At 40.6% G+C, this 13,276-nt stretch overlaps 1 protein-coding gene across 1 annotated transcript in view; it reads right to left on the reverse strand.

Annotated features, from left to right (window-relative positions):
- Positions 1–13,276, reverse strand: part of LOC122680749 (antigen WC1.1) — a 53,568-nt gene that overhangs the window by 18,712 nt on the left and 21,580 nt on the right. Inside the window, exons 8-10 of the mRNA XM_043882423.1 lie at positions 9,272–9,586; positions 5,179–5,487; positions 4,779–5,087 (exon numbers count right to left, since the gene is read on the reverse strand). Of these exons, the coding sequence (XP_043738358.1) occupies positions 4,779–5,087; positions 5,179–5,487; positions 9,272–9,586 (933 nt within the window). The remainder of the gene's footprint in view (positions 1–4,778; positions 5,088–5,178; positions 5,488–9,271; positions 9,587–13,276) is intronic.

A 13,276-nucleotide genomic window follows, 5' to 3' on the forward strand; every position in this document is an offset into this window, starting at 1 on the left:
CTGCAACCTAATCCAGAAAGATTTTACATACTCAGGGAAAAACAGGGCAGGAGAGGGACAAATAAGGAGAGAAAGGGAAAGCTAGAACAAGAGAGAGAGAGAAAACAAAGAAAGAGGGATGAAAGCAAAATACTAATCTAACATTTGGGGAATCCAGGTCAAGTTCAGAGAGAATTCATTCCTAGAAAACCTTCACTAAAGGAAATACTAATAACATCAAACCCATAAAATGCCTAGGAGAAAACCTAGTTAAACATGTGCAAAACATCTGAGAGAAATTCAAGACCTAACTCAATGAAGGGATATATTTTGTCAGTGAATTGGGAAACTCAATGTTGTCAAAGTCAGTCATTCTCAAATTTATATACAGATTAAATCTAACCTCAATCAAATTCCCTTGTGCAGGTGTGTGTCTGAAACATGACAAACTGATTCAAACTTTATGTTGCTATTGTTCAGTCACTCAGTCGTGTCCCACTCTTTGTGACCCCAAGGACTGCGGCACACCAGGCTTCCCTGTCCATCATCAACTCCCGGAGCTTGCTCAAACTCATGTCCTTTGAGTCAGTGATGCCATCCAACCATCTCATCCTCTGTCATCCCTTTCTCCTCCTGCCTTCTGTCTTTCCTAGCATCAGGGTCTTTTCTAGTGAGTCAACTCTTTGCATCAGGTGGCCAAAGTACTGGAGCTTCAAAAATGTATACAAAATACAAAAACCAAGAATGACCAAAGCAGTAGGCAAGAAAAGCAACAACATAACTTCTTTAAATTAAAGTTGCCCAGACTTACTATGTGTGCTTAGTCAGTCAGTCGTGTCCAACTCTTTGTGACCCAATAGACTATAGCCCGCCAGGCTCCTCTGTCCATGGGGATTCTCCAGGCAAGAATACTGGAGTGGGCATTATCAGAGAAATGCAAATCAAAACCACAATGAGATACCATTACACGCCAGTCAGGATGGCTGCCACCCAAATGTCTACAAGCAATAAATGCTGGAGAGGGTGTGGAGAAAAGGGAACCCTCTTCCACTGTTGGTAGGAATGCAAACTAGTACTGCCGCTATGGAGAACAGTGTGGAGATTTCTTAAAAAACTGGAAATAGAACTGCCATATGACCCAGCAATCCCACTCCTGGGCATACACACTGAGGAAACCAGATTTGAAAGAGACACGAGCACTCCTATGTTCATCGCAGCACTGTTTATAATAGCCAGGACATGGAAGCAACCTAGATGCCCATCAGCAGAAGAATGGATAAGGAAGCTGTGGTACATATACACCATGGAATATTAATCAGCCATTAAAAAGAATTCATTTGAATCAGTTCTAATGAGATGGATGAAACTGGAGCCCATTATACAGAGTGAAGTAAGCCAGAAGATAAAGACCAATACAGTATACTAACGCATATATATGGAATTTAGAAAGATGGTAACGATAACCCTATATGCAAAACAGAAAAAGAGACACAGATGTACAGAACAGACTTTTGGACTCTGTGGGAGAAGGCGAGGGTGGGATGTTTCGAGAGAACAGCATCGAAACATGTATATTATCAAGGGTGAGACAGATCACCAGCCCAGGATGGATGCATGAGACAAGTGCTCAGAGCTGATGCACTGGGAAGACCCAGAGGGATCGGGTAGAGAGGGAGGTGGGAGGGGGGATTGGGATGGGGAATACATGTAAATCCATGGCTGATTCATGTCAATTTATGGCAAACACCACTACAATATTGTAATTAGCCTCCAACTAATAAAAATAAGTGGGGAAAAAAAAGAATACTGGAGTGGGTTGCCAGGCCCTTCTCCAGGGGATCTTCCCAACCTAGGGATCAAACCCAGGTCTCCCACCTTGCAGGCAGATTCTTTACTATCTGAGCCACCAGGGAAGGTTTAAGACTTACTAGAAAGTTACAGTAATTAAGAAAATGCGGTACAGGTGCAAGGAGAGACAAAGAATACAGTGGAACAGAATAGAGAGTCTAAAAAATGTATTCAGACATATGTGCCCTTTTGCTTATCACAAAGGTGACACTGCAGTGGGGAATAGTCTTCTCAGAAAAAGATTTTGAGTCAACTGGATGAAAACATGACACTTGCCCCTTATCCTACAGAGATGTCAATCCTAGAAGCAATGTACAATTATATGCAAAAAAAAAAAATGCAATTACACTTCTGTGAGATACTCTCAGAGAACATTTTTGTGATTTTGGACTAGACAAAGGATATAAGGAACTCTGTGGATTAGAATAATGGACTGGTTCAAAACTGAGACAGAAGTACATCAAAGCTGTATATTGTCACTTTGCTTATTTAACTTACATGCAGAGTACCTCATGCAAAATGCTGGGCTGGATGAAGCACAAACTGGAGTCAAGATTGCTGGGAGAAATATCAATAACCTCAGATATGCAGATGACACCACCTTTATGGCAGAAAGGGAAGAGAAATTAAAGAGCCTCTTGATGGAAGTGAAAGAGGAGAGTGAAAATGTTGGCTTAAAACTCAACATTCAAAAAACTAATATCATGGCATCTGGTCCCATCGCTTCATGGCAAAAAGATGGGGAAACAGGGGCAGACTTTATTTTCTTGGGCTCCAAAATCACTGCAGATTATGACTGCAGCCATGAAATTAAAAGATGCTTGCTGCTTCGAAGAAAAGCTGTGACCAACCTAGACAATATATTAAAAAGCAGAGACATTACTGACAAAGCCCATCTAGTCAAACCTATGATTTTTCCAGTAATCACACATGGATGTGAGAGTTGGACCAGCAGGAAAGCTGAATGCTGAAGAATTGATGCTTTTGAACTGTGGTGTTGGAGAAGACTCTTGACAGTCCCTTGGATGGCAAGGAGCTCCAACCAGTCAATCCTAAAGGAAATCAGTCCTGAATATTCATTGCAAGGACTGATGTTGAAGCTGAAGTTCCAATACTTTGGCCACATGGTGGGAAGGACTGACTCATTGGAAAAGACCCTAAAGCTGAGAAAGACTGAAGGAAGGAGGAGAAGGAGACAACAGAGAATCAGATGACTGGATGGTTTCCCCAACTCAACAGATATGAGCTTGAGCAAGCTCCAAGAGATGGTGAAGGACAGGGAAGCTTGGTGTGCTGCAGTCCATGGGGTCACAAAGAGTCGGACATGACTGAGCGACTGCACTGAACTGACTGACTGAAGGAGCACTACATGTACAGAGAAAAAGTCGATAAGTCAAACCTAAGATGCATAACTTGGCTCATTGAAGTACAGCATACCATTAAGAAAATAAAAATATAAGACAGAATTAAACACACAAAAATCATAATAAATATTTCTTCCAAAAGTCATCATCATGGTAATTTGCACCATTGTATTTGTAAGGTCAAGAACTGGAAATAAACTCAAATCTCTGCCATTAGTTGAATGGTTTAGTGTGTGGTCATGTGATCATTCAAAGGAATACTCTATCATAATAAAAATGAATACAGTGTTGCCATAAACAACATCATGAGTGAATCTCAAACACAGTTTGGAGTCAAAGAAATTAGACACAAGAGAAAACATATGTATGGTTTTACATAAAGTTCAAAACCTGAGAAAATATTCTCTGGAAGTACAAGTCTTAGGTAAGCAGTCCTCCCTGGAGAGGAGGAGGACACAGCTATTGGGAGGCAATAGTGATTCTATGGTGCTATGAATGTTCTCTTTGTAGATCTAGGTTGGGGAACATGACCTAGGTATACACTTATTGTTTGTATTTGTTCTCTATTATTATCCTTAAATAATAATCTTTCATAAAAAATATTATTCATCTAGGCATTTCTTTCCCTGACATAGCACTTCTTAGCACTTCTTTCCCCTGAAAAAATGAGTGAACGATGAGAATGTTATGGAGCAGGACCTTATGGAGCCTTCTCAGGACAGACCACCCTCATGTCCTCCACTTGCCTGTTTGTAGAAAAACCTAACTAAAGAATAAATTTAATCACAGAAATGAAAAAAATTCAGAAACAAATGAAAACAGTCAAATAGGACAAAATAATAATAGTTTAGCCCTAAACAAACTCAAGGTCCTTTAGTTCCTTCTCATGGGCTATAGATAACAGTCTGAGCCATATCTTTTGAGCTATTTTGCAGATACTGAAATCCCAAACATGTGGCAGCAAAAAAATTACATGATGACCAGACTAGTGGGTTGCCATTTCCTTCTCCAGGGGATCTTCCCAACCCAAGGATCAAACCTAAGACTCTTGCATTGCAGGCCGATTGTTCACCATCTGAGCCAACAGCAAAACCCATAATCTTCACCTAACACAACTCCAAGAATCGGCCTCAAGGAGATGGGAACACAACGACACTAGAACTGATGATTAATTGTAATTCAAACAATAAAGGTGACAGTGATCAGACCTATTTCAAGATGATTGTCAAAGCTAGCTGTGCTATTCTGCAGGTAACGTGTCCCCAACCTCCACCTGTGCACTCCAGAAATTCCCATTTAAAAACTCTTGCCCCTGAGCAGCAAGGAGGAGCTGGTTCTTTGGTACATTAGTCCTCTGTCTCCCCAGAACTGCTGGTTTACTCAATAAAGCTGTATTAATTTTACCACACACTCATCTCTCAGTGTTGGATTCTTGAGTAATGAGCAGCTGAAACCTGAGTTCAGTAACAAGACTAAATTTTTCACTACGGAATATCTTTCTTTTTAAGCCTGTTTTCCCTTACTCTCTGCTTTGGGGACATTTCACCCCAGGAGCGTCCTAAGTACAGTAGCCCTTCCCTGTCTTACCTGAGCAGATCACAGAGGCCGTGTTGCCATGGGAACAGTCAGGACCACCCAGGGCAGTCACAGGGCATTGCCACAGGAAGGACTCAGTCCCTGAGCAGTGAAATCGGGCTTTCCAGAGTTGATCACTTCCTTCTGCTCCGTTTGGGGTGGAGATGGCGATGCCACAGCCGAGCTGACGACAGACAACATTGGCGTTGGCCAGACTCCAGTGGGAGGCACAGAGAGCTCTCCATTGTCCAGAAATATTCATCTTCACCTGCCCCTCACACTGAGAGTTGCCATTTTTCATAACCCGGACTTCTGTGTACACTAATAGAAAAAGAGGATTTCAGCAAAATCTGATTTCTTTTTTAGCTTGAACTGAGTGTACACAGAGGATAAGTCCTGATGTGCATCTCACCTGAACAGACAACCTGAGCAGCTCCACTGTGCTGACACCTGCCCCCTGGACAGGGCACTCTGGGGCAGGACCAGAGCTCAGGCTCCTTCCCCTCACACCTGAACTCTTCAGCCCAGACCCGGCCATCGGACTCTCTGAAGGGCACATGTCCCAGGACAGACACAGCCTTGCCACACCCCAGCTCTGCACAGATGACATGGGCAGTGGGGAGTGTGAAGTTCCCATCAGACAATGGGGTCCAGGCTTCTCCAGAATGCACTTCTACTCGCCCTGAGCAGGGTCCATCCCCTCCAGCCAGACGCACAAATCCTAAGACAAACAATGAACGACAAACCCAGTGAGTGTTCATGAACCTGGCTTGACAATTGGAAACAACATCTCACAGGCAATGGTGGGAAAGCTTTACTTTCCAACAGTGAAATAAGAGGGGATAAGAAGAATTTGACTGTCATTGTCAGATTGCATTTTCATGAGCAAGTTTCTGAAGAGGTATCCAGAAGGACTGCAGGGTCAGTTTGGAATGGCTGAATCCTGAGAATATATATTTTGGTTAGGAATGTTAATTCTTATCTGGGGGCCTGGAAACTACAAGACCCAAAGACACTGCACAGTGATAGACATTCAAACGTGGGTAGAGAGCTGAACTGAAAGTGAAAAAGGTCCATGGGATTCAAGAGGTTAGAGGCCTAAGAGCCAGAGAGGTTTAGAAGGTCATCGTGAGATTTCTGGGCTAGAATTCTGGCCAGTTTTCTCTGAGCCAATATTCAAGTCACTGAGGATGGGAATATCATGTGGGCTGCATCTGAGTGCAGGCATTAGGTCACAATTAGGTAACCTAATTGAGAAAGAAGTTGTTCACAGGTAAGTTTGGAAATGACGAAAGCTCAGAGAGTCATAGGAGAGGGAGGGAATGATCCTAGCCATCGTTCTTAAAACCTAAGGTTTATGAACACACCTGAGAGAAAGTGAAGTCTCAGTGGGATTATGCAAGACAACTGAGTTAGTTGATTACTTCATCCTAGGCATGAGATTCTTAGCAAATGTGAAGGAGTGATGATAATTTAATGTATTCTAGCCCTATCTATATGCCAACTGCATATTCCTTTCCTCTTTGGATTTCTGAGATAAGAAGCCAGCAAGCTATACAAAAGGAGAGTGAGAGGAAGAGAACAGAGAGCAAGCAAGCCATATATATTTTAGAGAACTCTAAATTGCAAAAGACTCAATAGGGACGTAACATAGATTTGGAAACCAAACACTTGTTCAACGAGATTTTAACACCTTTTACCCCCTGTGCTTCTCCCATTTGCCACCTAACACTGCTACATTTCCCAATTCTCCCAGTGTAGAAAAGAAGAAACGATCTTAAGAGCTACAAATAGATGGAAAGGACACTCCAAAAGGGAAGAACTTCTGTAGGGAGTGAGGTGGGGTGAGTGGTATGTTAACCAAGGAGTGGATGGAGTATGAGAGAGAGACCAAAGAAAAGACTCATGATCATGATTTCATCCTTCATGGACCACATTTGGACAGAGGAAAGGTAATCCAATGGGAAAAAATCCCTGCAAATCATAAAGAACAATTTTTAAAATAATTTGCCTGGTTTCTGAGTGTGCTCATGGTTATTTATGTACATGGTAGAATTTGTCCTGGTAAAGGACTCTGATTGCATAAGTATGTGAACTTTGAAGTCTCAGAAAGAATGATGTAAAAGAATAAAAATCTACTATAGAAAGCAGGAGAGAACAGAAAAGACACCACAGAAATTAAAGAATTGAAGGATTAGCTTGACCACTGATATAAGAATGAATGATGAGAGAGAGGATGATCTGCTTGCCTTTTATTATTTATCCATTTCCATCTCCCCAGAGAGGCCCAGATTAGGACTCCTAGTCTCCTCTGGCTGGGAATTTGGTCACAGGCTACACATTCTAATGATAGCATTTTTATTTAACTGGTTGTTTTTGCTGCTCAGTCACTCAGTTGTGTCCAACTCTTTGTTACCCTATGGCCTGCAGCACTTCAGGCTTCCCTGTCCTTCACTATCTCCCTGAGTTTACTGAAACTCATGTCCATTGAGTCAGTGATGCCTTCCAACCATCTCATCCTCTGTCGTCCCCTTCTTCTCCAGTCTTCAATCTTTCCCAGCCTCAGGGTCTTTTCCAATGAGTCATTTCTTCTTATCATGTGGCCAAAGTGTTGGAGCTTCAGCTTCAGCATACATCCTTACAATGAGTTATTCAGGGTTGAGATTTCCTTTAGGATTGACTGATTTGATCTCCTTGCTGTCCAAGGGACTCTCCAGAGTCTTCTCCAGTACCACAGTTCAAAAGCATCTATACTTCAGCGCTCAGCCTTCTTTATGATCCAGCTCTCACTTCTATACATAACTACTGGGAAAAAACATAGCTTTGACTATGTGGACATTTGCCACAAAGTAATGTCTCTGCTTTTTAACATGCTGTCTAGGTTTGTCATAGCTTTTCTTCCAAGGAGCAAGCGTCTTTTAATTTCATGACTGCAGTCACAGTCTGCAGTGTTTTTGGAGCCCAAGGAAATAAAGTCTGTTGCTGTTTCCATTGTTTCCCCATCTCTTTGCCCTGAAGTGATGGGACTGGATGCAATGATGTTAGTTTTCTGAATGTGGACTTTCAAGCCAGCTTTTTCACTCTTCTCTTTCACTTTCATCAAGAGGCTCACCTCTGTTCCTTTTTACTTTCTGCCATTAGGCTGGTGTCATCTGCATATCTGAGGTTATTGATATTCTTATTTTAATTTTATGAGATTAAATATTTAGAAAGAACAAGAAAAAAGTATTTCTTGTATTCTGTTTTATATACTCTGACACATGTGAAATATTCAAATATATGCTGAATAATCAATAAAGTCTTATACATATCAAGATAGAGACTTCTGAGATATAGTATATCTTTTTTATTTTCTACTTGATTTTAAAATTTATATGGAAGAATATGTGCATGAAAATTCCAAGAAAATTATTAAATAGAAGGCCGATGTGAGTAATATATTAAATATAGTAAAGACATATCCTTTTCTGGTCTCTTGCTGTGTAGGACACATCCTGTGTCCTTAGGCACACATAGCATCCTCCATACCACACCTGGCCCCTCAGTGCTGCTCAGAGAACCTCACAGTAACCTTCATCAGCTCCCATTGCCATTCTCCTTCCTCCCAGCTACTATAAAACCTTTTCCACCTTCTTCAAAAATTATATGTGTCCATTAACTCCAAATAAGCCCCCAAACGCAATTCTCTTATATCATTGAAGTCATCAAATATAAACTATATAATCTCTTAACATAAAACACAGAAATTCAAGTTTTATTACCTCCACCTTTGACTTGTCAGTGCATGGCTAAGTGTTCCTCCAAACTTTGCATTTATACAGATATTCTAAAGGAAAAATTGGAGAGAGAGACTTTTCTAGTAACAGTGGAAGAATATGTGACTCAGAGCATTTCATCAACAATTCTCTACCATCAAAGAACTATAAACATTTATGTCTAAATTTGCAAAGGAAATTTGAAATCTGGCAAAAAAATCCATAAGAATCTGTGATCTGTTAAATGATAACCCCTGTAGGGGTACCCTCTATATATGTAAATTATATCCTCCTACAGGAGGAGTAGCTTTCACTCATACTAACCTAGTGCAAAATAATGTCTCACACTGTTTGTATAGAAACAACTCCACCCAGGAAAGTACATCCTCATTTTTTGTCCCTCACTCTCATAGCCTTCCTGTGCAAAGAAGAGTGTGTATGTGGCTGTTAGCAAATGTTTCACTCTTACAAAACATGAATTATGAAAAAAAAAATCATGAAGATTTAAATGGGAGAATAAATAAAGCTATTTTAGTTTCAGGTAAGACCACTGGAGAAGAAAAGAATAGCAGAGACTTGTAAGAGGAAAGTACATGAAGCTCATTGCTCACAGTGACAGTGCACTCAGGGAGGATGGGTAGTTGTCTCAGTCCTCTCTAGCCCATGCGTTCCCTGTTGTCCCTCTGATCAGACACCAGCTTTCTTGGAACTTTCCATTCTCCCAGCTGATGGGCAATGAACTGACCATACCTGAGCAGATGACTCCTGCATCCTCGCTATGACCGCAGTAGTGCTTCCCCCAGCCTTGGGAAGGGCACCTCCACACGTGGGACTCCTTTCCTGTGCACTTCACCTTGTCCAGCCAAATGGGCCCTGATCCCGCCCCAAAGTAGGAGGAGACAGGGGCATCGAGGGCTTCTCCACAGCCCTGCTGTCTGCACACCACGCGGGCATCGTCCAGGTCCCAGCTGTAATCACAGATGGTGCCCCAGGAGCCCTGGTCTAGGATCTCCACTCTCCCGGCGCAACGACCGCCCCCGTCCACCAGGCGGAGCTGTCTGCTACCTGAGGAGAGAGAAATGGGACACACGGGGCGTTGACTTGGAAAATGAGAAGGCTCCTCTGTCCTGTGGGACCCTCACCTGAGCAGTAGGAGGCGCTCTCCTCTGAGGCTGCAGACCCTGCTGGTTCTGATATGGAGTCTTTGCACTGTTGCAGGAGGCAATGGCAACTCACTCCAGTACTCTTGCCTGGACAATCCCATGAACCGAGGAGCCTGGTAGGATGCAGTCCATGGGGTCGCTAAGAGTCGGACACGACTGAAGCGACTTAACAGCAGCAGCAGCATTGCACTGGGGCAGCAGCTGGGTCTGGTTTCTTATATCAGCGGCAAGAGAATTAATAAGGTTGAAAAGTAGGAGGAAAAAACCAAACAGGAAATAGTAAGCTGAAAACACCCTAGAGAGTAGTCTGAGACAGAAGGTGTTACAAGGTCATATCAGAGGTAACATTCTGATCTGTAGAGTTCTACACAACACCTGAGAAAGATTTACAGGAAACGTTGGTCTCTATTCCCGCAGCAGTTAAATGAGTTCAGAGTCACAGGAATGAGCTGGCAGCTGGATAGATTCCTTACAAACCACACACACTTTGATGCCATTGACCTGAGAGTTAAAGGGGTTGATTAAAGGGAGTGGCCTCATCAGAAGCTTCAGGTAGCAGTCATGAATCCTCTATCATTAGAATCCTTCTCCTTGGTACAGTCATTCAGAACTGAAAAACAAATGGATTCTGTGATGTTTTGGTTTACCCCAGAATATTTCATTTACAGTTCTAAGCTTCAGACTTCAGATCTGGATACTTAGTTGCAAAAAAATGTGATCTCTTTGAGTAGATTGAACAACTTTGCGTTAGAGATGATGTCAGGTAACAGTGACACTGGCCGGATTCCACTGGGAATCAGAGAATGTTCCTTCCCCTGCCAAAAAAACACAATCCTTCCTTGGACTTTGTGTCAAGAATCTCTGTTCTTCAAATTTTGGAGTTGTGTGATCTTGAGGGGGAAATATTGTATATGTGTGCTTAGTCACTTCAGTCATGTCCAACTCTTTAAGACCCTATGAACTGTACCTCACCAGGCTTCTCTGTCCATGGAGTTCTCCAGGCAAGAATAGTGGAGTGGTTGCCATGCCCTTCTCCAGGGGATCATCCTGACCCAGGGATCTAACCAGTGTCTCCTGTATCTCCTGCATTGCAAGTGGATTCTTTATCGCTGAGCCACAGTGAAGCCCTTCTAGTTGTATCACAGAGCAGAAATGGGCTATATTCCTGCTCTGAAAGCCCTTGATCAAATAACATTAAGAGAGTCACTGGATTCTTCTTTCCTTTAATACATAAAAGTGATGTAAAGAAAGGTTAAATAATGTCTATCAGTGCTGCACTTTAAATAAATAATAAAGTAGATAACTAAACCTAAAATTTTTCACTTCCATGAAGAATGGAGGAGTTCACAGCAGGCCAATGTGTCTTGCTGGGTCTTGCTGGATACAACTTAAAAAGCTGAAAAATGTTTTTAAGAAACAGTAAATGTATTCAAGATTTGTTAACACAACATGGACTAAATATGCTAAAATTCTAGAGTGGAGATTATTTCAATGTTAGTCAAGGATTCATAGCTTCTTTTTCTCTGTGGGAATTTGTCGATTCATTGCATAATTTAATAATTCAGAGTCTGGGCTTGGGCAAGCAGAGAACTACTCTTGTGACAGGAAGTCAGCATAACTTGGGAGTTACCTGGTGCTGGAGTGGCAAAATTAGAGTTCTTGAGAGCCTCTCTCACACAGCAGGTTTTCTCCTCAAATATCTGCCCAGTATATAAGCTGTGATGGGCAGGAACTATATAAAAAGACTATATAAAGAGAGAGTTGGAACTATATAAAAAGACTTGGGAAGCAGAGTCTTTTTCATTATTTGGGTACTTAGCTACAAAAGAATCTAGGCTCTGAACTGAAATCTCTGAAAGCCCCTGTCATAGGGACAGAGAAATCAGAGGTGGACTGAGTGCTACCGAAATTGCAACCCACACTTATTACAGCTCAGTTTTAGGTTATATTTAGATGTTTGAGTGATACACACCCCTCCCCTCTACCTGCCTGGGAAAACAAAGGGTAAATCCTTTCAGGTGATAGAAAATGTATCAGGAGTATCTTACTTTTTCATATACAATTTATAACATTCAGTAAAAAATGACATGACATTTGACAAGTTAGGATAACACAACAACTGATCAAAGTGAAAAAAGACAAGAGAATGAAGAGACACCCATGATAGAAATGCCGAACTTAGTAGATAAGAATTTTAACTACAATCAATATATTTAGGGGAAAACAGAGAAGAAGAGAATAAACAGGTAAAAAGTTGAAAAAAATAACAAATAATCATGAATAAATAAAAATATATAAGATACCATTGCCGACCTAAAATAAAATATCTAGGTTTAAAAAGTGAATGAATAAGTTAAAAGAATTTTAGATAGAACTCAGAAGATAGTGATTTAGAAGAGTCCTAAAGATTAAAGATGAGAAAGAGAAGAAGGAGGAGGAGGAGAGGGAGAAGAGATACAGAGACAGAGAGACAGAACTGCAGAAGTAATATCTGAAGATATAACAATAGAGAATTTAAAAAAATAAATGCAGGAGTGTGAAAACCCCCACTCCTAGTAAACCTGCTGAAAATCAAAAGGGAAAAGGAAAATCTGGAATAATAGCAGATTTATTTAATACTAAAGGAGGAAAAAAAAAGGAGACAAAAAGGAACATAAAGCAGGTGGATCAATTAAAAACAAATGGCAGGTACCGACACATCAATATCAGTAATTACATTTACAGTAAATGGATTAAGATAAAACAAAATTGACACAAATGTTACTTGCAAAATGCCCACCTTATATTATGAAAGCAAAGAATGGTTGAAAGTAAAATGATGGGAAAAATGTACTAACTGTAACAAAACTGGAGCAGCTATATCAATGTCCCAGAAAGCAGACTTTAAGCCAAGATACACTAATTGAATTAAAGAGGGAATTTTCAAGATTATAATGAGATGCACCCTTAATAAAGATATTTTAGACAACAAAATTCAAGAAAGGTAACAGAACATAACTTTGAAATATACTTGACAGAGTGAAAAGAAGAAATAGGCAAAATCACAATCAAAATGGGGAATTATTACCAAATCTTTTTCAATAGCATGCAGACCAAACATACAAAAAACAAAGAAGAATACATCAGATGTACAACAACATAATCAGCGTGTTTAACTAAGTGAAATATAGAGCAATGCACCCAACAATGCGAGAGTTTACATTATTATAAATGCACTAGGAACATTTATCAAAATGACCATACAATAGGACAAAATCTTTCACTCTTTGAATTCATACAGAGTATTTACTCTGACCACAGTGGAATAAAATTAAGAATTAATAAGAAATATTACTGGCCACCTCTATTTGGGGAAATTCAGCAAGATCCTTCCAAAAACCACCTGAGTCTGGGAATAAATTTAAAACTTACAAAATATTGTGAAATAATGATAACAAAGATATGATAATAATGATAATAAACACAAAATAATGATATGATAATAAATTCTTTTAATGAAACTCAAGTAGTGCCTAAGGGAAATTTATACCCTGGATTTAGAGATGAGGAAAGACTGAAAGTGAAAAAAAGTAAGCTTCCAATTAAGAAACTA

Source organism: Cervus elaphus, chromosome 22, assembly GCF_910594005.1.
Source record: "Cervus elaphus chromosome 22, mCerEla1.1, whole genome shotgun sequence".
NCBI lineage: Eukaryota > Metazoa > Chordata > Mammalia > Artiodactyla > Cervidae > Cervus > Cervus elaphus.